Source organism: Ceratotherium simum, chromosome 19, assembly GCF_057802395.1.
Source record: "Ceratotherium simum simum isolate JZ-2026a chromosome 19, ASM5780239v1, whole genome shotgun sequence".
Taxonomy (NCBI): Eukaryota; Metazoa; Chordata; class Mammalia; order Perissodactyla; family Rhinocerotidae; genus Ceratotherium; species Ceratotherium simum.
Window position 1 is genome coordinate 49763178 of NC_141918.1, and position 25447 is coordinate 49788624.

Genomic DNA, 25447 nt, shown 5'->3' on the forward strand with positions numbered 1-25447 from the left:
ACTGAGGGTTGTGCCAAAACACTGAAGCTCAGCTCTTCCCAATAGAATAGCCTTTGCCTCTGGAGTTTGTCATTTGTTTGCTTGTTTTTCTTGCTGTTAATGAGGGTGTTTTGATTAACATAAAACGGGTCATACTTGATGTCCACGTTAATTTATTTTTGTACCCGTACACAAATATTCTGGCTGTTTTTGTTTTTTAATCAGTCAACCTGCTGTACCTGTTTCAGGTTTGTGGATACCGGATAAAACTGCACTTTGATGGATATTCTGACTGCTATGACTTCTGGGTAAATGCAGACGCTCTGGATATTCACCCCGTTGGGTGGTGCGAGAGAACTGGCCACAAACTCCATCCTCCAAAAGGTGTTGTCACTGTTTTTATTTCGTATTTTAAATTCTGTAAAAACTTATTTTCTTACATGTTTATTTGGAATTTTTAAGAATTCAGACTTGATGATAATTCACAGAGGCCCAAATTCAAGCTTGTCGTCCATGATAAAAAATATGTTTGTTAAAGTGCAAGAAGTTTAAAAAGTAGAATCCTATTTAAGAGAATAAACTATGTCCATGTACTTACCTATATAAAATAACAATTGCGTGATACTGAATGTTGACAACAAATTTAAACTACAGATTTCTGTTTTTTAACTTTATATACACATACATACATATATCCTTAAAAAAACTGACTTGAAAAATTAGCTCTAACCTGTTTACACAACTAAGTTTATATACTGATATTTCAGTATATAGAAAATCTCAAAAAATTATGCATTGAATTTATAGATCATAGTGTTTATGAGATTGGAAAGGAGAATATAACACTAAAAATTGGTTTAGGTGGGGGTAGAGCTAATATCAATTACTTTTTTATCATTGAGTTCTTTATAATACAGTCTGCCAATGATTTTGCCATGTTTCATGTTTACATAAAGATCCAAGAATAATTGATACCGTCTTGTTCGGTCCATCTCTAATGTATTTAATAATATCTTATTTCCTTCCTTTTCAGCTGTTTTATTCAGTATTGTTTACTTCATGTCAAAGATCCAGGTTACTAGTACGGTATTTTTGGTCTGTCTCAGGGCTATTTTTTTTTTAATGCACTAGCCATCCTTTGGTTTTAAGTGAAAAATTAGTGGCAGAATGGTATTTTCAGATGGCTGAAGGATTAAACAAAAATACATAGACAAAATGAGGATAAAAAAGAAAATCTGGGGGCCGGCCCCATGGCTTAGCGGTTAAGTGCGTGTGCTCTGCTGCTGGCGGCCCGGGTTCAGATCCTGGGCGCGCACCGATGCACCACTTGTCAGGCCATGCTGTGGTGGCATCCCATATAAAGTGGTGGAAGATAGGCACAGATGTTAGCACAGGGCCAGTCTTCCTCAGCAAAAAAAAAAAAAAAAAAGGATTGGCATGGATGTTAGCTCAGGGCTGATCTTCCTTACAAAAGAAAAAGAAAAACTTATATAAATTGGCCTCTTATATATGGTGAATTATTAGCTGTTCTTTTCATGCTGCCTTCTGGACTTGAATGGAAGTAGAAGAGAGCGCATGAGCAGATAAAATAAAATGCTCAGTTTCCTTTTTTAAGGAAATGTTGGCTTTAACAACATTAAACATGAAATTGTGAAGATTAAGGCAAGGACGTTTCCATGATTGTCATTTGCCAACATACTCACTTCATAAATCATGAACTGTCATTCTTGTGGTGATGGGCCAAAAAAATTTTATCTGTTTTATTACTGTTCTTTCCAGCTTCCCACTTGTTCCTATAAGTTAGTCTCCAAGAAGAGAACAGGTGAAGGAAAAACAAAAAATTTGACGACTCCAGCTCACTAGTCTACTGCTGAGGAATTCTGCCTAAATACCGATAGAAATGGCCTAGTGAAAAAAGAAGTATACCTGAGCGTCATGTGAATTTGCTTCTTTACACTTTTTCTTGATATCCATTACCATTCATTCAGAATTGAAAAAAGAATACAATTTGTTGGATATAAACACAGCCTGTGTATACAAGTCTGTAGTTAGGAATTATGAGTTAAGTTTTGTCAATTTAAAAAATCACTTGATTGCTTGACTTCGCATATTGGAGTTATAGATAAAAGTGGATATGGAAAATTAGGTGTGAAATGTTTTGATATATTACTGAATCTGTTTATATGTGCTCACCCTAGGTTATAAAGAAGAGGAATTTAATTGGCAGACCTATCTTAAGACATGCAAAGTGCAAGCTGCTCCCAAGTCATTATTTGAAAATCAGAATATAGTAAGTGCGTCCAGAATACTTTCCATTCCAAAGGCAGTGGCTTTTGAGTGTTTCATAGGATAAATTACAGGTGATAATAAGAAACTATAATAAATTTTATTGCTTTGGTAAATAGAGTACTCATCTTAATTAAATTTCAAAATTAGCTTAAAATCTTCATAAATAAATATCTGTTTTATAGCCATATCTTGGTTGTCTTTTTTATTGAATGGTAGAAGGCAACATAGTACAAAACCCAACTGCAGTTTACAATTAAGGTGCATAAAAAATTAAATTGACTGGGATATTTTATTGTTATGGTCCCTCATTTAGGAGTGCTGTTCAAATAGGGTCACATAGTGAGATGAATGGGGCCCTGTTTAGATTCGCAGACTGGAGACTCTGATTTCCTTTACTCCAGCTGCTAGCTTTATTTTGTGGTAAAACAGAAGCAAAGTCTGGATGTGTCTGGATTCTTGGCATCTTGACCTGTATTCCCACTTTCCATTACATGTTCCTCTGTTGGCATCTCTGGGAAGACACAGTGCATTTCAGTCTTCTTCCTTGCCCAAGTTCTGATCTAATTGGAAAGCACAGAGAGCAAGCAGGTGGAAAACCAAAATATCATCTTTATAACTGATAAGGGCTCACTTGGAGGGCATGCATAGCCTTTATCACTGACGAATGAGCTTCGTGATTCTGAGCCCTAAAATTAGAGAGATTCACTGCCCTTTCCTGCCCTACCACCCAAGCCCAGGAGCACTGGACCAGGGCAGACCTACCCTCCTTCTGGGGCAGAGCTTGCCTCTAGAGGAGCATAGTGGAAGCCGTGCACCCTGCAGGCCATCTCATCTCAACTGTATGATCAGTTCCTTCTTCCAAATTCACCAGTCAGGTAACAGTGAGTGAGTGGGGAGGAAGGCAGTAATATTTTACCAGTGGGGTTCCCCCAAATGGAAATAAATATCAGGAGATAAACCTTCTCACCCACTCCAGATACCCACCACATGGGAAACTATGTTAACCTGTTGTTTTGGGGCATCAGTCTAATGGCTGAAACATTCTCTGATCAAATTGAACATAAGCCACGTTGAATTAGAGAACCAAAGAGGCGTGTGTGTGTGTGTGTGTTTAGGTAACTAATAGAGCTAATGAGCCAGGTTATTATTTTAAAATATTTTAATTGAGGAAATAGCTTAATTGCTGAAATGTAAATACTGCACTGTCAAGACACAGGAGTTGCGTGGAATGAGGGAGTTAGATTGTAAGCAAGGGAGTTAGGTGGAAACTCAGCAGCTGCTCTCGCTGCTCCAGGCTTCCTAATCCCTGCCTGGTTCTCTGATGATGACTTCAGTTAGGGATTTGATTAACTGCCTTGAACCCTCCTCTTAAATTCTGTGCATTGCTAACACACAACTTAAGCTTGGGCTATGTGTCTGGTATCTAAGAGGCAATTAATTTTTCTATTTTTAGATTCCTCTATGTCAAAAACTCAAGTATTTATGGGCAGAACTCTGATAAATAATTTCAGGACTTAGATGTATATGGTAAAGATTGCTGTGTAGCATCAGTGCCTGCTCCTTCAATTCAGATAGGATTTATATATCTGAATTCTGACATTTTCAGATATACGGCTGTCTATATTTTTGTAATGATAGCTGTATAACTACAGTAAAAAGAGATAACATCTATTTTGCTAAAGTAATTAGAATCATATCTGTTGACTTCACTCTGGACAGAGGGCCCTTTTTAGAAGGCCAGATGACTTGTGGTGTGTTGTGATGGGCACAGCTGATATCTAAGTACACTTCTTTGAGATAAGGATATTTTTCCTCATGAAAGATTGTAAGGAATGTTTACTTTTAACGGCGTCTCAAGTGCAAAATCTTAACTTTTATTGTCTTAGTTCCATGTCCCACACGGCTGATAATCTGGATTTCTTTATATTACAAGCAATTTTGAATGGCTGTATGTATTAAGAGCCAGTTCCTTTTTTGCTATTGTGAATGATATCTGTAGTGTTAAGTAAGAGTTGTAATAATTTGCAGCTTTTCGTAGATGAACATGACCTACTTTCAGTACAGAGCTCTTTTGAGAGATCTTTTCAGAAGTGGGAGTGAATTTGTACTGCCTCATACGCATTTTTAACTTAAGTGCTTATTTGGTGTGAAATAATTTTCATTGTTAAGTCTGTAATCAAGGAAAAGAAAAACAAGAAGTGAACTGTACAGTGAATAAAACTTGCCTGACTAGTATAGTCATTAACTAAGATACCAAAACATATGTTCAAAGGAATTATTTTAAACTCTGCAAGGTTGTGGGTGTGTTAGTTTTGAGGTCCAGATAGTTAATTGGGTGTAGCAACAGGGCATTTTTCTTATTGCTGCTTGTTGGAAGGCGACCCTGCTGTAAAACTGGTACACGATTTTTAAATTATGTGAATACCACTGATGGATGCCAGGCCTTTATGCAGGAGGTGCAGAGAGGGTGAAGGTCTTGCTGCTAAGTGTGCGCTTATCTCTGATTAAATCTGTATGTTTCGTAGACAGTGATCCCATCAGGCTTTCGAGTTGGAATGAAGCTGGAAGCTGTAGACAAAAAGAATCCTGCATTCATCTGTGTTGCTACGGTAACAGATATGGTGGACAATCGTTTCCTGGTACATTTTGACAACTGGGATGAGAGCTATGACTATTGGTGAGACATTTTCCATTGCCTTGTGCTTTTTCTAATTTAGTGTTTATTCAAATACGTGGTTTAAAAACAATAATAATACAAAGCTTATAATGAAAAATAACTGTATTCTGCCCCACTCTTTCCCATTTCAGATTTTTAACTTTTTACCTGTTCCCTATAGCATGTATTTCTAAATAATATCCTTTAATTCTATTTTGTGATTTGTATTTAGTTAACTTCCTACTGTGAAAGTGCAGTTTACACACCCCATTCCCAACATTTGCTCACATATGAGTGCATATACAGACTCACTTCCCCCTCATCTTGGGTGTCTATTATTTTTAGGAAAATATTTTAATCTTCCTTTCATATTTTCATGCCCAGTAGCTAATTTAACCATTTATAATTGCTGAATACTAATATCTTAATTGAGAAATATTGTTTTTAATCCTTATAGTTTTGGGATATACTATACAGAATAGTAGGAGAAACATATTATAAAATTACATAATTATAAAATAATTATAACAAAGCCATTATATTTGGTTAAGCAGTTGAAATAATGATTTTCCGTACCTAATTCATGTTTGTTCATCACTATAATTCAGTTTCCTGGTGAAAGACATTTCTGAAGTAGTTAGTTCCTTCTAGAGAATACTTGCAATGAGAACATTTTAGAGAAGTGACAGATATCTTTATCAAATATGGCTAATGTTATAGTATCAAGTAAATATTAATTTATGTAAACGTTGCTAAATTTCAGGGAAGCTTGTTTCTTGGCTTTACTTTTTAGTATGCATATATTTAAATATTCCTTAGTCATCAATAATTTCCATCATTCCTCAAATTGGATTCTTAGAGACTCATCAGTTTTACTTGCTTTGTTTTACAAAGGAGAGACATTGAAAGCCATTTGCTATTCAGATTTTAAAAATGCTCTCTATGTTACACATGATTTTTGCAGTATTTTTTAAAAATGTAGACAAGTAGTTCCACAATTACATCACACAGAGTCAAGTACTTTTGAATATTTTGGTGTGTTTTAGTCGGCTTTTTTCTGTAAAGCATAGTTTTTCTTCATAGGATGTATTTTTATTCAATTTGCAGTAAATTTTTTTAATTGAAATAAAGACCATTTCAAGCAGATACAAAAGTAGAATATTAGAGTGGCCCTCCTGCAGCCATCACTCAGCACCAATAATTATCAGTATGTCCACTCTTGTTTCCTCTGTATTCCCATTCCTAAAACCAAACTCCAGGAGAGTTTTGAAGGAAATTCCAAATATTGTAGCATTTCATCTGTGAATTTTCAGTATGTAGCTTTTAAAGATAAGGCTTCTTTTTATTTTTAGAAATACTTATTGTTGTAAATACCATAATGTTATAACATACCTAAAGATTCCCCCCAAATATCTTAGTTTTTTTTTTTTTTTAAGTATGATGGTTTTAGGTCCAAATTAGGTGCACACTTGGTGATTGCTTTGATGTTTTTCTTGATCTCGTTTAATTTATAGATTTCTCTTCCTCTTTTTCTTCCTCTCATAAGTTTTGTTGAAGAAACCAGGTTGTTTGTCCTGTGGAATCTCCCACAGTCTGGATTTGCTGATTGAATCCTCATCGTATTGCTTACCATGTTCTTCTGTTCTTCATATTTGCTGTTAATTGGGGTTTTTTGTTTCATTTAAAATTATCCAGGGCCGGCCCCGTGGCTTGGTGGTTAAGTGCCCGTGCTCCGCTGCTGGCGGCCCGGGTTCGGATCCCGGGCACGCACCGACACACCGCTTCTCTGGCCATGCTGAGGCCGCGTCCCGCATACAGCAACTAGAAGGATGTGCAGCTATGACATACAACTATCTACTGGGGCTTTGGGGGAAAAAAAGGAGGAGGATTGGCAATAGATGTTAGCTCAGAGCCGGTCTTCCTCAGCAAAAAGAGGAGGATTAGCATGGATGTTAGCTCAGGGCTGATCTTCCTCACACACAAAAAAAATAAAAATAAAATTATCCATACCCATCTTGGGTGAGTGAATGGATGAGAAAACCATAAATTTAGAAATACTGTAAATCTTTTCTGGGTCAAAGGTGTTTCTCCTCTCATGTGTTTGGTGTGCTGTGATGCTGGCAGTACCAGTGTGATGACTGGGATCTAGTCCTTTTATTAAGGGATACTTTAAAGCAGTTATTAGAATTTGTTGAAATGAGAGCTTTTTGTTTTTTTGGGTTTTTTTTGTGTGAGGAAGACCAGCCCTGAGCTAACATCCATACCAATCCTCCTCTTTTTGCTGAGGAAGACCAGCCATGAGCTAACATTTATTGCCAATTCTCCTCCTTTTTTTCCCCTTTTTCTCCCCAAAGCCCCAGTAGATAGTTGTATGTCATAGTTGCACATCCTTCTAGTTGCTGTATGTGGGACGCCGCCTCAGCATGGCCGGAGAAGCGGTGCGTCGGTGTGCGCCCGGGATGCGAACCCGGGCCGCCAGTAGCGGAGCGCACACACTTAACCACTAAGCCACGGGGCCGGCCTCGAGCTTTTTGTTTTTAAAGTTCTCATTCCTTGGGGAGAAAGGTTTGGGTGTTTTTTTTTTGTAGTCTTATAAGTATATGACAGGATTTTAAAAGTTTAAATTGCTTATTTGACAATAGATGTATTTTCTTTAAAAATATTCTTCTCGAATAAAGTAATGAGGAAGGCAAGAAGAATCTGTCACAGTCGTTTTTCTTTGATGCCAAATGCTTAGGGAATAAGAAGGATTCCTTTTGGGGATTCTTTTTTAGAAAGAGCAGAGAAAAAAGTTGATCTCTTTTAGCTCTAATTTTGCACTTTTATGAGCACAAACTAATTATTTTTAGGATGGAATGTACTTTGAGCATTTACTTATACTTTTTTTTTTGGTGAGGAAGATTGGCGCTGAGCTAACATCTGTTGCCACTCTTCCTCTTTTCTTTTTTCTTTTTTTTTTTTTGGTGAGGAAGACTTGCCCTGGGCTAACATCTATTGCCAATCCTCCTCTTTTTGCTGAGGAAGACTGACCCTGGGCTGACATCTGTGCCCATCTTCCTCTGCTTTATATGTGGGATGCCTGCCACAGCATGGCTTGATAATCAGTGCATAGGTCTGCATCCGGGGTCCGAACCTGTGAACCCTGGGCCATGGAAGTGAAGCACGCGAACTTAACCACTACGCCACCGGGCTGGCCCCTATACTTCTAACTATTGACATGCAATCATATTTTGTTAATTGTCAGAGAAAGAATACAGTGTGTTCTGGTCCTCAATATGCAATTCAGGCACATTGAAAATTGCTTAAGTGCACTGGAACAAATATTATCTTCTTTGATCTTTGAATTTTGAAATGGTTTTTATCTGCATAAATTACTTGCTTAGGTATGTAATTGAGGTTACAGATTGAATTGCCTTTCCCAATTTAAAATAGTTTGGAAATGAGAAATTTTTTGTTCCTTTGAATTGGATAGTGATCTTCTCTCTTTTTACCTTAGCAGGAATTTGAAAACATATATATATGTCTGTGTACATTTGTGTTACTGCATATTTAGTTGCAATAAAACATTTCTTCCTTCCAAAGAGGAACATTGCGAAATTTATGTAGGATCAAAGAGGTAGTTTTTCAGGAAAGAAAAGTAGTTATATATTATAATAGAAATTGCTTTATCTCTGGGTTTTCTCTGTGTTTTTGTTACTGATAGTTGGTAGCTGTTTAATTCTATCCCCTTGACAGTCATTAGACTTAGGAATAATCCTAAATATCATGGAATATTGGAACTAGAAAGGACTTTAAAAATGCAGGAAGGAAAGCTGTCACAGTGAGGATACAGCCTCTGGCCCTCATCATCTTCCAGCTGCCTGAGGGCTGGGCTCCACACAATGAGCACACAATGAGGACTCACCCTCATCTCTCCCCCAGGAACCTTGCTTTTTTTTTTTTTTTTTTGTGAGGAAGATCAGCCCTGTGCTAACATCTGACAATCCTCCTCTTTTTTTGCTGAGGAAGACTGGCCCTGGGCTAACATCCGTGCCCATCTTCCTCCACTTTATATGGGACGCCGCCACAGCATGGCTTGCCAAGTGATGCGTCGGTGCGCGCCCGGGATCCGAACTGGCGAACCCCAGGCCGCCACAGTGGAGCATGCGCACTTAACTGCGCCACCGGCCGGCCCCAGAAATGTTATTTTCATGTGACCTTGTCTTGGAACCAAAAAGGCATGACAACAGGACTTAGCCGAAAGATCTAGATGAATGAGGTTGCAGCTTCAGCCATCTTTGAATTTCATTCTGATGTCCCAGTGAGTCAGGGCGAAAAATCGACAAACAGATCTATGAAAAAGAGAAGCATTGGGTTAGTGAATTAGAACAAACATGGGGCTGGGGCCTTTTCCTGATCGTCTCCAAGTGTACTGCAAACTTTTTTAGATATGTTGCTCCTTTACATTTGTGAATTGAGAGTAATAGTAATTTTATGTGTCTCCCCAAAGTAATGGTGAAGAGTTTGCATTGTGTTGTCAATTTCTTAGAGCAGTGTCAAAGTTGACAAGTTTGTCATCATCCAGTTAAATTGGGGAAGCACCCCTTGGTGGTGGTGGTGAGTTACAGAGATGAAAGGGACCTGGGTGGCTCTGCATTTCAGCCATGAGGGACTCAGGTCTGGGGAGGGAGAGAAACACAAACACCACTGTCTTGGCTGCAGAGTAGATGATGGTTAGTGCTTAATTCTTAGAACCAACTGCCTGCTGTCTATTATGGCACACAGAGAGAAGGACTGACTGACTCACTGGAAGGTTCTTGAGGAAGGCTTCCTGGAGGACGTGGGATTCGAGGTGAACTGTGAAGGATGATAGAATCGGTCCCTTAGATGTTGGAATGGAAAATTCCTGGCCAAGGAAGGCACTTGCTTGTATTTAAGCCCAGGGTGGCAAACGAGGGTGTGCTTGGGGAATCGCAGCCAGGCTATTCAGTGAGTGACTTAACTCTTCTAAGGTTTAGTTGCCCCCTTGGCAAAAAGGATTACTGATAATACCTATCTCACAGGGTGATACGAGAATTAAAATAAGAATGAGAAGCAGAAACCAATTTGCAAAAGATTAAAGAGATGGCTTTAAGGGACATCAAGCAGAAAAGTTGGCCCTGAGATGGAAGTGGATTATTGCTTGAGGGGAAGTCAACCTCTGAAGACGGTTTCCTGCACACAGAGTTTTGAGCTTGGTTTTAGACTGAAGGAAGGAGGCCACTGTGGAGGGAGAGAGTGGAGATATCTGAGACTGGCTAATTGGGGACTCCAGGTCCCTTCAGTGGGACTAACCTTGGAAAGGAATAAGCTCTCTTCTCTCTCAACCCGAGAAAATGAAGACATGAAAGGAACACTGACACTAGGGTAATGAGATGGTATCTCCTTTATCTTTTCCAGGTAGTCACTGTGTCAGTGAAAATCAGGTTGTAAGCTTGAAGCAAATTAATAATATAGAAAACAGCTGCTGTGGGGACTGGGCTTGGAGATGAATTAGGGATGAACAGGAGAACTCAGTGTCTCAGCCTGATGAGATTTGGGGTTTGCTAGTAAATCGTGGAGTGATGGAGGCCCTGAGGAGTTAGCACGTGATGGGAGCAAGGACGGTAAGGTCTTGATTGACAGCCATCATGCTCTGGATTTAGGGAGTGGAGAGGCCGGGTGTCCTCCATGCCTTCAAAGAATCTAAACCATTTTGCTTGAAGACTTGGATGTTTTCCTTAAATGAATGTCTTGAAATGTTCCTGTTTGTCGGCCTAGATCTGTGGAGCCTGACGTGTATGCATGTTTCTTTAGCTTTTGGCTGTGGCTGATAAAATCAGGATCTCTTTCTTTTCAACCAGAGGGCCTGCTGAAATCACTTAACCTCTTTGTGTTTCCGTAAAATGAGGATCTTAATCTCTGCTCACTTTATCCTTATAATATAAACACGGATTTTTCATGAATTATTATTTCTCTTGTTATCTACCAGTCTAGGTCTGATTGGATCTTAGCAGCCCTCATGAATAATTTACACTTACTTCTGACGTGGACTTTTAAAACAATTTTTTGAAATGGACTTTTTTGATGACATACATAAAAACTCAAAAGAAAGGAGAGGTACGGCAATCAACGATTTGCCAAACATGACACCTTTAGTTGTTCTTCATTGTATTTCTTCTTGGTTACATTTCTGCTTTTGAACACTAGATGGGACTAAGAGATGACGTGTTATAATAGAGGCAGAAAGGGTTTCACAGCCTTCCAACTTCTGAATGAAGTGTTGTTTGCTTATTGAGCGAGTTTAAGTAAACTAGATAAAAATAGAGTATTTTTATTTTCTCTACTGAGATGGCTTTCTTGTTTATTTTAAATGGTAATTTTAATCAGTATTTAGATAATATTAAAACCTTATGTAAGATTCAGGGAGTATAGGAATGAGTGGCAAAATATGCCACAGTATTTTTCTTAATTGCAATTTATAGAGAAATCCAGTAAAATCACAAGCATTAGTAATGTTCAGTGCTCTTACTTTAATCACCGCGAGCCTGGCAGTTAATTATAAAAAGTATTTGATGGTTGTATTAGATTGAGAAGAAAAAAATTAAGCGAATGTTATATATTTGTCATTTTTTCATTTTTTAATGAGCCCTCTATGAACCAGTAGCTTTCCCTAAAATAAAATAAAAATTTCCCTAAAATAAAGGCAATGCACCCTTACTAATAATCCATAACCAAATGATTGTCTAGGAAGAGATTAGTGTAGCCGGAAACAGAGCTCCGTAGCTTTGTTCATACAATTTAGAACAGGATGCAGCTCAAGGAATTGTGTCTTAAAATACCTTTTATGAAAATATATATTGTAAGAAATGTGCAGGATGCTTTATGAACGTGGTCTTGACCTAGCAGTGTTGGTTTTCCTTCCACGTTTCTAAAATAATGACAGACACGTACACATGTAACCCTAATGTATAGATTAAGAAAGATAACAGTGTGAGGGCAGGTGGGTAGGGGATAAGTGAATAAAGGAAGAAACCTTTAGCTATAAATTTAAAGGTATTTTCTACTGAAATAATTTTGAGAAAAATAAGCAATAAATTGGGGTTACATCAACTCACCTGTGTTACTGTTCAAGGCTGGTTACTTGGGAAGGTTGACCTGGAAAGTGATGACTGTGTGTTAGTCTCCTTCACTTAGAACATTTCTTAGAAAGTTCTCTGTTTTTCACGACTCATAAGATTTTTTATTCATCAGAAACTCCACGACACTGTCGCCTTCCTGGCTTCCTACCTTCTAGTTTCCCATCTAGAGGGCTATGTTGAGATTTCTTGATCTTTCAGGAAAACAGATCTGGTTGATAGAGGGAGACTGGACTTCTTGGCATCCTTTAGATCAACATTTACCAAACTGTTCTGCAGAACTCTTGTGTTCCACATGGTGTTAATAGATTGCCCACCAAAGCAGTGTTTTGTAGTTAAATATCTTTAGGAAATGCTAGGTTAAACAATTTGGAACTGGTTTCTTTATAGTATAACTTCACAGTCTTTAACATGCTATTGATGTATTTTATAAATCTCTAAGAAGGAGAGGTAGTATTTTCCTGAAACATTTTGACCATGGGGCTGAATTTTTTTTTTGGTAAACTTCATTATACCTATTATCTTTGAGAACACAGATGGGAAATTTGTTCTACCAACTTTTTTTTTTAAGATTTTAATTGTGCTATATCTCTAGATTTCTATATACAGTGATGGGCCACATATACAACAGTGGTCCCATCAGATTTGTACCATATAGCCTAGGTGTGTAGTAGGCTATACCATCTAGGTTGGTTAAGTATACTCTATGATGTTTGCACAATGATGAAGTCGCCTAACGACACATTTCTCAGAACTTGTCCCTGTCGTTAAGCGAAACACGAATGTATTTTATAATATTGTTATAACTACTCCTTTGTAACTATGGCCTCCACTTCCTTTTATTGTGTTTGCTGGCAACCCTGGTTGAGTCTAACTGTGCTTTCTGTATGTCTGTGCCTGAGCAGTTGAATACAGCTGGAGAAAGGCACAGCATGCTGGCTGCTCTGGCTGCTCATTCATGACTGCTGACCTCAAGTGGGCCCTTAGCCCTGCCCCATAATCCTCCTACAGGGCCTTGTCTGTTCTTCCAGACCACTAAATTTCCCTCCCTTTTTTTCTCCTCACACCCCCTTTCCTATTCTCCCTCTGAGCTGATAACCTTCCTATTTTATTGAGAAAAAAGACACTGTCGGAAGAGACGTCCTCATGCTCCCAGTGTCTCGTCTATCCGCCTTCCTGATCTCTGCTTACAGACAAACCTTCTCTGTAACTGTGGGAGGTGGATCCCTGCTCCTGCCTAAGGGGGCCCTGCTCTTACGCACAGGATTCTGTTCCCTGTCCCCGACTCAGTTCTCCTCTCTTCTGCATCAGTAGGTCATCCCTCTCTGATGAATTATTCCTACCAGTACCCACGTGGGAGAAGGGGTTTCTGTTGTTTTGGTACCTGTTGCAGCCCTAGCACCTAAACAGTGCCCTGTCATGGGAGTTACTCAGCATGTTTCTTGAATCAATGAAGAAATATTTCCCATCTTTTAAAAAACATTTTATTTTCAAGTCATTCTAAACTTAAAGAAAATTTGTAAAATAGTACAGAGAATTTCCATATATGCCTCACCTAGCTTCCCCCAAATATTTCCCAACTTAAAAAAAAAACTTCTCTTTTGCTAATGTCTCATTTCTCTGCTTCCTTTTAAAACAGAACTCCTTAAACATATTTTGTACACTAACTGTCTCCATCTCCTCTCCTTCCATTTTCTCTTGAACCCACTCTGTTCGCCCTTTCCCATCCCCAACTCCACCAAAACAGCTCTTGTCAAGGATGCTAACGACCTTTGCTTTGGTAAATCCGGTGATCAGTTCTTGTTTCCTCTCTTCTTTGATCTAGCAGCACCGTTTGACCCGGTTGGTTTCTTTCTTCTTTCTTTGCTTCTCTTACTTTATAATCATTCCTTCTTGGACTTTTTGGCCTCCAGCCCCTTCTGTTCTCTCTCTATACTCATTCTCTGGATGCTCTCATCTCTGCTCATGACCTTAAATACCATCCCAAATGCTGATGACTCCCAAATTTGTATTTTTAGCCTTGATCTTGCCCTTGAACTCCAGATTTTTATGCTAATTATCTACTTGACATCTTTACCTGGTTGTCAAACATCTGTCCATAACAGAACTCTTCATTCACCATTTGGAATGCCAAAGACTGTGCTTACATTCTTTCTATCTCAGAAAATGGCAACTACATTCTTCTGGTTGTCCGTGCCCAAAACCTTGGAATGTCATAGACTTCTTCATTTCATTCACATTCTGTATCAACTCTATCAGCATATCCTGTTGGTTCTTCCTTTAAAATATTGACGTTAAAATATGGTCAGTTCTTATCTTCACCACCCACACACTGGTTCAGGCCACCATCATCAACTCGTGCAGAAGCCTTTGAACAGCCTGTTCTCTTGTTCTCAGTGTGGTTGATTGTCTGCAAAGCAGTCAGAATAATTACTTTAAAACATGAAGCAGATGATGCCACTCCTCTGCCTGGAACCCTCCACATGATGTTTAGTAAACATCATTTTACCCTGAGTGAAATCTCAAGACCTTACTATGGCCTAAAGGCCCTCCCTGATATGGTTTACATTGTCTGCCTCCCTCAGTCTATTCCTGCCAGCCCTCCCAGACTCCTACCCCATAGCCTTTGTCCTTGCTGTCCCCTCTGCATGGGATGGCTTTCCTTTATGTATTTAAGTGACTCAGTTCTCTCTTTCTTCGCTTCCTTCAGGTGTCACTTTATTTGAGAGGCCATCTTGACTATGCTATAAAGGACCACCTTTCCTACTCCACTTCTTTGTGTGGCATTGTGCCACCAGAGTATATATTTGTCTGTTTGTTAATTTGTTTCCTCTCTCTTCCCACAACACTGTCAGCTCCACAAAAGCAGGAACTTTGTATCTGCTTTATCTGCTACTGTACCTCAATGCCTCTCCCAGAGCCTGGCACATCATGAGCGCTCAATATTTTAATGAATGAGTGAGTGAATGAATGAATGAAACATGTTACATGTTGAGATGAGGAAAGCATAGAACAAGTTTGGTTAGGAGCAAGGAATCAGATGTACCAGATATGCATACTGATAAGGAGGCTTTGGAAAAATATATCTAGACTGAAGTAAAGATGACAGAGAGGAGAAGAAAAGAGGTGAGAGAAAGACAGGAATGCCCTGTCTTAAGACCTGGTCTCTGCCATTCCACGGGGTGGGAGAAATAACACGTTTGGTTTTTGTGGGTGATCGAGCTTCCTGCTTTTGCACATCTGCCCTTCGAGATGCTGAAGTAATTTTAGCTTGCCTGTGTATACATGATTATTTATGTGTACATGTTTATTTTTCTACAGGATTTTTATGAATAGAAATTCTGAATCTTACTGACATTATCTTTGAATTTTTGCTATATTTGAAGTTGCAGAATATAACAAAATTAGTGGGGGAATGAAAACTGTTTGCCTGGTGTCAAATCCATTTGATATTTATCTAATAAAAATCTACTTGGTGTTAATATATTGGAAGAGTGAAAGATCCTTTGGTTTAGCGAGGTTTTTTTCAAATTAGATAGATTGTAATAAATAGAACACTGTGTAAGGTATCGTGATCTCTAACATTTTCTACTCTTACTAGCATTTGAGAATTTATCCTGGTAATTACAGTTTTTTAATTTATTTAACCTACAGGTGTGAAGCCTCTAGTCCACACATTCATCCAGTTGGTTGGTGTAAAGAACACAGAAGAACCCTTATCACCCCTCCAGGTTTGTGCTTATTATGCATCTAATATTATTATTATTATTTTTTAAGATTTTATTTATTTATTTATTTTCCCCCCAAAGCCCCAGTAGATAGTTGTATGTCATAGCTGCACATCCTTCTAGTTGCTGTATGTGGGACACGGCCTCAGCATGGCCAGAGAAGTGGTGCGTCGGTGCGCGCCCGGGATCCGAACCCGGGCCGCCAGCAGCGGAGCGCACGCACTTAACCACTAAGCCATGGGGCCGACCAGCATCTAATATTATTCATGTACATCAGGAGGTGGCAAACTTTTTCTGCGGAGCGCCAGATAGGAAATATTTTTGGCTTTGTGGGCCATACAGTCTCTGTTAGAACTACTCAATTCATTTGTAGCACAAAAGCAGCCACAGACAATGCATAAACAGATGAGCATAGTTGTGTTGCAGTAAAAGTTTATTTGCAAAAACAGGCAGCCAGCCTGTAGTTGGCTGACCTCTGATACATTTGAAAGTATATAAGCGTTGGCTTAGTCCGTAATGCAGTCTCAAATTTTGTCTTCTTTGGAAAATGTTCCGTTTTAAAAATTCTTTAATTTCTCAAGTCGAAATTCATTTCTAGACTTTATTAATATACATTTAAATGTATTGTCCAACCATAGAAGTGAATTGTCTCAGGCGTGGATGAGTATAGAAAATTGGATGTAGGGAACAGCGCTTGTGGGTGGAGCCCTGACCCACGTGTCAGGGTCAGTTCTGGCAGAAGCACGGTGTTACAGTGAAGTGGGAACTTGAGGCTTGCGATCTTTTTTTCCTGGATAAGAACTCGCACGTTCACTTTTCCTTTTTCTGTTGTGATTCCTGGTTCCAAAATAGATTGTGCACCTTTGTGCTCGTGGTACTTCTCTGTTCTTTGAAGTTTTCAGGTACTTCGGCTGTCTGCCTCTGGCCGTAGAGCCTGCCTTCTCAGTTATTCGCTCTCAGATAACTGCTGATGAATAGTCTCCTTGTTGTATGTCATTTTGAGTTCGTTTTCTTGTGCTAAAGAGCAGATTCTGTGGCTTCATCATGATCAAGACAGTGAGTTTCTGAGCATCTCACTGTTTAAGGTGCCATGGCTGCTGCTGATATGAAAAGGCAGGGTCGTCAGCTAACGCAGAGTATCGCTGTGCGTAGGTGGTTGCTGTGGAGACTTCTGTGAGTGATGGAGACTGCCCTTAACACAGGGAACGGATGGCTCCTTGGTTTGCTAGGAGCTGTGGTGTGGATGCTGCCCGCAGCATGTAAACAGCAAAGACTCAGCTTGGAGCTTCAAATGCTTGTCGCATTCCATTCTAACAGCTGGGTTCATCTTTCGGCTTGTCCCCAGTCCCTTGGTACTGTGTTTTGGTTAGTGTCTGATCATTTACTCACTCAGGAGATGAACCATTCCTGTGATGGGCCAGCAGAGTCCCCTCTGCTTTCTGAGTTTTCTCATATGTTAAGGGACAGAAGCCCCTGTTCTTTACTGATTGCAGAGCTGTGTTGAAGATGAAAGAGCATTTGCATAAACCATAAAGTGTTAAAGCAAGGTATTAATGGTTCCACAGCCCAGGTGTGGTGCTGTCAGGGAGATTGCTCCTGTTCAGCCCGCCTGTGTCCTGGGGCTTATGTAATATTAGAAACCGGTGAATAATGATTGACCACTATCACCGTCTAAATTGCTGCGAGGATTCTTTTAGATTTTCCAAGTTGATATTGATCTTTTTTCTCCTTACCACTTTTTTGGTCATAATCAGGGATCTGGAAAATAAACAGAGAACCAGTGAAGACAGGTTCCAGATTATGTCTTCATAGCACTGGCTTCGGTACCCTGGGAAGGGGTAGGGTAAGGCATTGTTGCTGACTTCTTACATGAAGCAGATAACCAAGACATCTGTCTCCTTTCATGGACTTTTATAATTCAATAGAAGAGAAAATACATAGCTTTTTGACAAATAAAGAAAATATAAAATTGCATGTTAAAAAGTGCCACACACACAACAGTGTGAATATAGGTGCACTGACTGCACCTAAAATTGGTTAAAATGGTAAATTTTATGTGATATGTATTTTACCATAAAAAAGAACTTAAAAAAAAAAAAAAAACCTGCCAAATAATGAAACTGGTTTGCAGAGCCTGTGCTGATGTGACTCTGCTCTTTGGCCCCACGACAAAAAAGATGCTCTTTCTCTGGTCTCTTTTCACTAAGGGCAGATTCCTGGCCATCTCTGATCTCCTGTCTGAAAAGAAGGGATCCTCATACCCCGTCTTCCTAGGCAGCTGCTCTCCCGACACCCCTGCTGCTTCCTGGCTCAGTCCCCTTAGCAGCCCTGCTGGCTACCCCATCCATGTGGATGTTCCCTCTAAGCATATAACATAGCTCCTCTCCTTTTTCTGAAATTAAAATCTTCGTGCCTTTTAAAATGATTTTTATTTTTAGTTATCCAAATTGTGCATTAATACATGCTTGTTTTTAAAAGTTGAGTGAAAATAGAGATGATCTCTGTTATCTCTCTTAATAGTTTAATAGGTTGTCATTGTATCTTTCCAGAAAAGCCTTTTTTGCCTCTGTGTGTACACATATGTGCATATATGCCCAATCAGTTTTAATATATTTAAATTGTGCAAGATATAGTCTTTAAAAATATGTTATAAAATGTTTATATACATGGAAATGCGTTTGTGTATTTACTTTTTAAACTTTTATTTTGAAACTATTTCAGATGTACAGAAAAGTTGCAAGTACAGTGCAGAACTCTTCTATACTCTTGACCCAGAGACCCATTCAAGTTTGTTAGTTGTACCAATGATGTCATTTCTAGCAAAAGGATCAGGCATTGCACTTCGTTGTCATATCCCTCTAGTCTCTTTGAATTAGGTTCTCCTTGACTTTCATGACCTCAGTATGTTTGAGGATTACAGATGAGTCCTTTTGTAGAATATTACTTAATTTGAGTGTGCTTGGTGTTTCCTCATGGTTAGGCCCAGCTTATGCGTTTTTGGCAGGAACATCACAGAAACAATGCTATCTTCTCATTGCATCCTCTCAGGTGGCACATGGTGTCAATTTGTCTCATTACTGATCTTTTACCATTAATTGATCAAGATGATGTTTGCCAGGCTTCTCCACTAATGTAATATGAATTATTATTCTGAGAGTTGCTGAGTGGTAATTTTTCTTGTTCTATCATTTCTTGTACGTAATTAGTTAATATTCTTCTGCGAAGACTAGCTTTCTCATTTTCCCATTTATTTATTCAATTATTTATGTCAGCATAGACCTGTAGATGAGTTACAGTGCATTACTAGCATTATTTATTTTCATGTCCAGATTTTCTCAGATTTGGCCAGTGGGAGCCCCCTTAAGGTGGTTACCAAGTCCTTTTGACATGTTCTTATCATTTTTTGAGAACTTCCTACTTTCGGGCCCTGATCCAACTCTGAAGTCAGCCATTTCTCCCTGGTTCTCTTTAGTAGAGAATGATATTTAGAAACTAAGATCTGACCACTAGATGTGCTCATTGCTACTGGGGTGTTGCTGCTTCCGACCTCTCAGTGGACATAGTTAGGAAATATGTTTATGTAAAAATCTAAAAAATGTATATTTATGTTTATTTCTATATCTATTGAGACATATTGAAAGCAGTGAATTTATATCAATAGCTCCTCTTCGTATCCAGTACTACTAAGTTCATTCTAGTTTTCCATTTCCCATTTTTATACCTCTCCTTCGGGCAGTGAGAAACCTGGCTTCCTTTATTTGCAGTGTATTTACTTATTTTTTCAGTCCCCTTTCTGTGGCCAATTTCCCACCCTGCTGGGCCACCGTTAATTCCTGCCCATGCCTCTCAAATGGGTTCTGGACTCGGGAGGAAAGAAAAGCGGGCAGGAGGAAGGAAGGATAGTTATTGTTACGTATTCTATTAGTACTGTTTCATGCTCTGGTTTTGCTCGTTTGACCTAACAATATGATGATGTACCTGGAATATTTCACATATTAGTATATATAAATCTCTCATTCTTTTTAATAAACACCTTCTATTTCATATAAACTATGTATTTTTTTGCACATTTCTATATTGATTTTCACTTGTTTTTACATTTTCACATTAACAGAAATTGGTGCATTATTGTCTTTCTACACATATGAGATTTTAATGGATTAGTAGGAGTAAAATTGCTGATTGAAGGGCATTTATGTGTGTATGTCTTGTACGCAAGACTATCCTTACCTGAGAATGTAAATTATACATATACATACATGTTAAATTTTCATTTGAAAGGTAATAGAGAAAGCATGATCAAGATGAAAGCAATTTAATTATTACAAATAGTTCTGAATATCTAACTAGTTGCAAGTTGTTATGTGTAATATGAACATAATTTCCTAGATTATAATGATAACAATATCTCATAATTTGCACAGGTCAGTTTCTGGTTTTCACTATCATTTTGGTTAAACCTGATAGGATGTACTTTTTTTTCATTCTCAGGTTATCCAAACGTGAAACATTTTTCTTGGGATAAATACTTAGAAGAAACCAATTCTTTACCTGCTCCTGCAAGAGCTTTCAAAGTGGTGGGTTAATGTATTTTATACTCTTTGATTAATTTGTGTTGATGGTAGTGTTCATTCACTGAAACTTAAGGACAGAAAGAGAGAGTGTACTGGTGAACCAGAGTAGAAATGGGAGGGAAACAAGATTAAATAAGAAGATATTTTTGAATTTTTACAATTTTGAAAGTCAAAATTGTTACTGGGGTTTTTGTCATTGGCGTCTAAAAAATATTTCCATTTTGGAATTTAAAGTCTCTTTGGAAATAAATCTGCTGAATTGGCGTGAAGTGAGTTGTTGTGATCTTACAGCAGACTTCTCTTTTTCCAGCTAGATATTCTGAAAAACCAGAACAAGACAGGACATTGTTTTCTAATGAAAATTATATTTGATAATTCTTTTGATTTGTTTATGGCAAGTGGAGATTCTGTTTTTATTTTATTTCTGTAAGTCAGCATGGTTAATTACCAAATCCAAGGTTGTCTGCTTTTATTATAATATCTTCCTAACCCAAGGTCATTGCTTCTCACATGTAATTTATTAAGATTCAAAGTAAACTTCATTTCTATATAAGGGAAGAATAAGAAATGAAATGTATTTTTAAATTTTTTCCGTCTCTTAACAGCTTGCTTTATAATTTGTATTTCCCCGTAAGTTTAAAGGAAAAGAAAGATATATGAAATATTTAAAAAAAATTTTTTTATTGTGACATAATTAGTCTGTCACAAACAACATTTTTCTTTAAATGATCCTTTTGTGTATAAATTGCCAGAGTTTTTAATGACAGAATTAATGAGTAGATATTGTCCCAAATATAGAAGAAAAGAACATCAAAAATTTTTGAGAGAAAAAGTGTATTACACAAAACAAAGCCATATGAAAGAATGTATATGATTCCATCTGATAGTAGATTCAGGATTTAAAAATGAATTATGTTTGGAGGTATGCCTTATTTATGAATTTTTATCCGACTCTCTAACTGTAACTTAGGCTAGTCGAAGAAGAGCAACATTACATTTACTTTGAACTGGGTAAAATTACATGGAGATCAGTCTGCATATCTAGTGTCACACTGATATCAGAGAGAAAACTGAGACTGCTCTAGTTTGGCTTTTAGGGGCCTTGCATTGATTGTTTTGTATCTTTTACATAAATTTCATGCTTAATATTCAGAGCAACAATTCTATTCCAACCATTTTACAGAGGAGGGATGTGAAGCTCGGAAAATTTAAGAAATTTGCCTAACATACCAAACAGTCCCCCTGTCTTCTACTGCCTGTGACTTTTTCAGAGGTTTCTGGGTTTTTGCTGGGTACTGAGGTGCAGGACAAAGGTCCTCCTTTCTCATCCTGTTCTTGCTAGAGCCAGTCCATGTTGTACATTTTGATTGCTAATTTTCTTTTTTAAAAGACGCTTTTTGGTCTCATTACCACTTCTAATCTCTGTGTCTCATCTGCCACTTTAATGTTCATCCGCTCTCTTTTTAAAAATAATTTTCATGCTTGTTGATTTTTGCCAAGACACCTCCTTTTGACTAATGAGAAAAATGACTTGCCTTGCCTATGGCTAATCAAATAACCACAGTATTTTGAATTTAGTCTTAAGATCTGTTGCTTTCTGTTTGCTGTTCCGGCAGGTGGTCGGGCTGTTTCTATTGCCTACAGCCTTGGCCATGGGACTCGGGATTGTGTGTTTTGATAGGGAGGGTGAAGTCCAAAGTCACTCTAGAAACTTGCGAGTTTGAAAGGCTAGTTCTGTAAATAGCTCATCTTTTTCCATCTTTGTGACATAGAGCCCACCTTCTCTTCCCCCACATCTCATTGTGTAAAATTTTCTGTTATGGCAGAAACCTCCACATGGATTCCAGAAAAAAATGAAGCTTGAGGTCGTAGACAAAAGAAATCCCATGTTTGTTAGAGTCACAACAGTGGCAGACACGGATGACCACCGAATAAAAGTAAGTCTTCTCTGTTGTGGTCTTGTTTTGTCTTTGTTAGAAGACATCTTGGGTGGAAACTTTAGCAGATGTTCAATTTGTGAAGTCCTAGAATTAAATTAGTAAAACCATAGGAATATGCAAATTAAGTGGCCTTACATCTTTGTAGGTCAGTATTTATCCAGTTTTTTCCTTTTCTCTAAGTAATTAAAGAGAAAACTTCTTATGTAAATAAAAGAAAAATTTCTTCTGAATATAATACTTCTTTCTCCAGTAGTATGCTCTTTTTAAAAAGACTTGAAGGTTAATGTTTTTTTATGGAGTTGTGTTAGATGTAGACTTTTCAGAAGAATATTCTGCCTTTTGATATAGGACAAGTAAAGAGAAATAATTTTCTAAATAAAATCAGATTTTAATTGGAGTTGGATTAATAAACGTCAGGTCCCTCTCATAAAGTAAGCAAATGCTTAGGCAGATGGGTTCAGTTTGTTATGAACAAGCGTGATAAAGTAAAATCTGAAAGTTCCAGGTGAGGCACCAGAAGTGCTCATCTTTGTTTCTGGCTTCAGTGTTAATTTCACTGTCAAACCAGAACAATATGCATTCTGCTTACTTTATAGGATCATTTAGAATTTCTTTTAGGAATAATAATAGTTATAATAACAGCAAGATGTTGGATTTACTTAATGTTCTACAGGGTAACTTAAGTGGTCTCCCATTATTTGACGTTTGTGATAACAGTGTGGGAGATTTATGTTATTATCACTATTTTATCAATGAGGCTGAGGCTCAGAAAGAGTAATTGAATTACCTGTTAATTACGGGCGGTGGCAGAACTAAGTCACAGTCCTAGACTGTTGCAGTCTAAGTTTATGCTTTTTTTTTAAAAAATAATCACAGCCTCACCTATCTCTGAGATAATATATGAGAAAGTAAATTATAAAATAACATGAAAAACCCGTACAGATGTGATATTTCTATAAAAGAGAAATTTAATATCTGATTCACTATTGTTAAGATTATATAATCATATAACATTTTGGAAAATTTTATAAATGACAGAAGGCCTGTGTTAACCCTTTTGCAGTGTATTTTCTTGTTAATTGTCCTTGGTAATAATGTAAGCCATAAAGCAATCAGAGTATTTTAGGACTAGAAGTATTTGTTTTAAAAATCTAGACTAGTAATCAAAGAAATATAGAATTAGGCAATATATTATTTTTACAAATCAAATTGGTCAGAATTGAAAAAAAATACGTGTTCTGGTCTGAGTGCATGAAAAGCCTATTCTCATTTACAGCTGGTAGGGATATAAGTATCTCAGTCTTTCTGGAGAGCAGTTTGGTGATAGATATCAAAAGTCTTAGAATGTTGTTTACCCTTGAATTCAGGAATTTCAGTCCTAGGAATTTATGTTAAGGGAATAAACAAAGGGAATATGCAAAGATAAAAGCAGCAAGGAGAACACAGCAGTGCTGTTTATTTTATTTAACATCGGGAACAACCACAGTGGGAGACGGGTAAAGTAAGTTACTCTATATCTATATAGTGTTAATTATTTTAAAAGAATATTTAATATTGGCAAGTGAGAAATTCAGGTTTAATATTCTGTGTGATGTCTGATACTGTTTTTTAAAAGAGTATATGCATAAACAATTATGGAAAGAAGCATGCCAAAATAATGACAGTGCTTCTTTGCTGGGATTATGTATGATGAGGTTTTTCTTTTTAATTATCTGGTTTCAGGAACACATATTACTTCTGTACTAAAAAAATTAGATTAACTCTTGGAATTTACATGTGAGAATATTTTGGCCCAGAGAGGTCAAAAGTGGGTGGTTCAGTTTGTTAATGGGAGAATTTTAGACTAGAATCCAGCTCTTTTTGCTTCTGGCTGAATTCTCTTCCCTGTACAACATCCTGGTCAATCTTTAACCCCCAAAAAGAGCTGGCTAGGAGGTGTGTAGTTGACAATCATCTTTTTGTAATTACTAGAGTGAATTTCATAGCTCAGGGTGAACCGCTGAACACATATTTGTGTGTTTCTGAAGTCCTCAAAAGGTCGGTGAGTAGCCAGTGACTCAGTTTCAGGGTTCATCAGAGACTTCTAGAATATAGGAGCTTTCAACAGTAGGAGTTTTTCTAATAACATGGGAGATGATATAGCAAGAATGCTTATTTTTCTTTTTTAAGAAGAGAAAGATGAAAATAGAAACTAGGTCGTTAGTGTAGCTTAATATTTTAAGTTTCCCAGGTATAAAATCAACTCTTAAGTTAAATAGAATCAACTTTTTAAGTTGCATAATATATAATATTTCACACCGTGAGTTATTCCAGTTAAAAATTTTTAAACTTGCCTATATTTCATCAGATGCCATTGAAGAAAAATGACCAGGATGTTTTTGCTCTTGTCTTTAGTTTGTGGTGACAGAACATAATACAGTCCTGCCCCATCCCTCCCCTTCCCGAGGTCTGGCTCCCAGAGAATGCTCAACTCTTAGCTTTTGCTTATGACTTTTTATCTCCAATTTTCTAATTTAATATCTGTATTCTGCTATTTCTCAATCCGTCACTTTTCAACATGATTTATTCGGACTTCCTGTTATGGTATGGTAGTTCAGGATTTGGATCTCACCATCTTCCCTTCCCCGTGGGCTTTCAGTCATTATTTCACATTGTTTTTCTTTTTTATTCTCACTCTTGCATGTTCATGTTATTATGAGTAAGTGAATCTTGTTCACTGCTGAGCAAAGTCATCTTTTTTTTTAATGACATTTCGTTTTTCCTGGAGTCAATACTTTCTTTGTGTTTTGAGTTTTAAATTGTCTATGTTCTTACTATTAGATTTTTAAAAATGCTCCAGTAAATCTGAGATGTCTTTCAGTCAAAAGCTCAAGTGTATTTTTAAATCTTATCCGTATCTTTTTTTTGCCCTGAACTTGTTTTCTCACAGCTTCATAACCACCTCCTCTAATCCGGGTGGTTATCCTCTAAGCCTGGTCCAGAGCTTTTATCTTGACACTTCCCTTTGCTGACAGACTGTGTTGCATTTCATTTTTCCTGAATCGCATACTTTGTTTTTCTTAGGGTACTCTTAACTTGCTAAAACACATCTTTTTACAACTGTTGAAGAAAGGGAGGATGAGAAGCATATTTTTTGACTCCTTAC

The 25447-nt window shown here is 37.7% G+C and overlaps 1 protein-coding gene across 8 annotated transcripts in view; it reads left to right on the forward strand.

The window, feature by feature from the left end:
* Positions 1-25447, forward strand: part of L3MBTL3 (L3MBTL histone methyl-lysine binding protein 3) — a 114786-nt gene that overhangs the window by 41390 nt on the left and 47949 nt on the right. For all 8 annotated transcript variants that reach the window (XM_087444082.1, XM_087444087.1, XM_087444089.1 and 5 more), the window contains 6 exons: positions 228-363; positions 2178-2269; positions 4794-4945; positions 15715-15791; positions 20280-20365; positions 22189-22299. In XM_087444082.1, coding sequence (XP_087300208.1) covers positions 228-363; positions 2178-2269; positions 4794-4945; positions 15715-15791; positions 20280-20365; positions 22189-22299 — 654 coding nt within the window. The remainder of the gene's footprint in view (positions 1-227; positions 364-2177; positions 2270-4793; positions 4946-15714; positions 15792-20279; positions 20366-22188; positions 22300-25447) is intronic.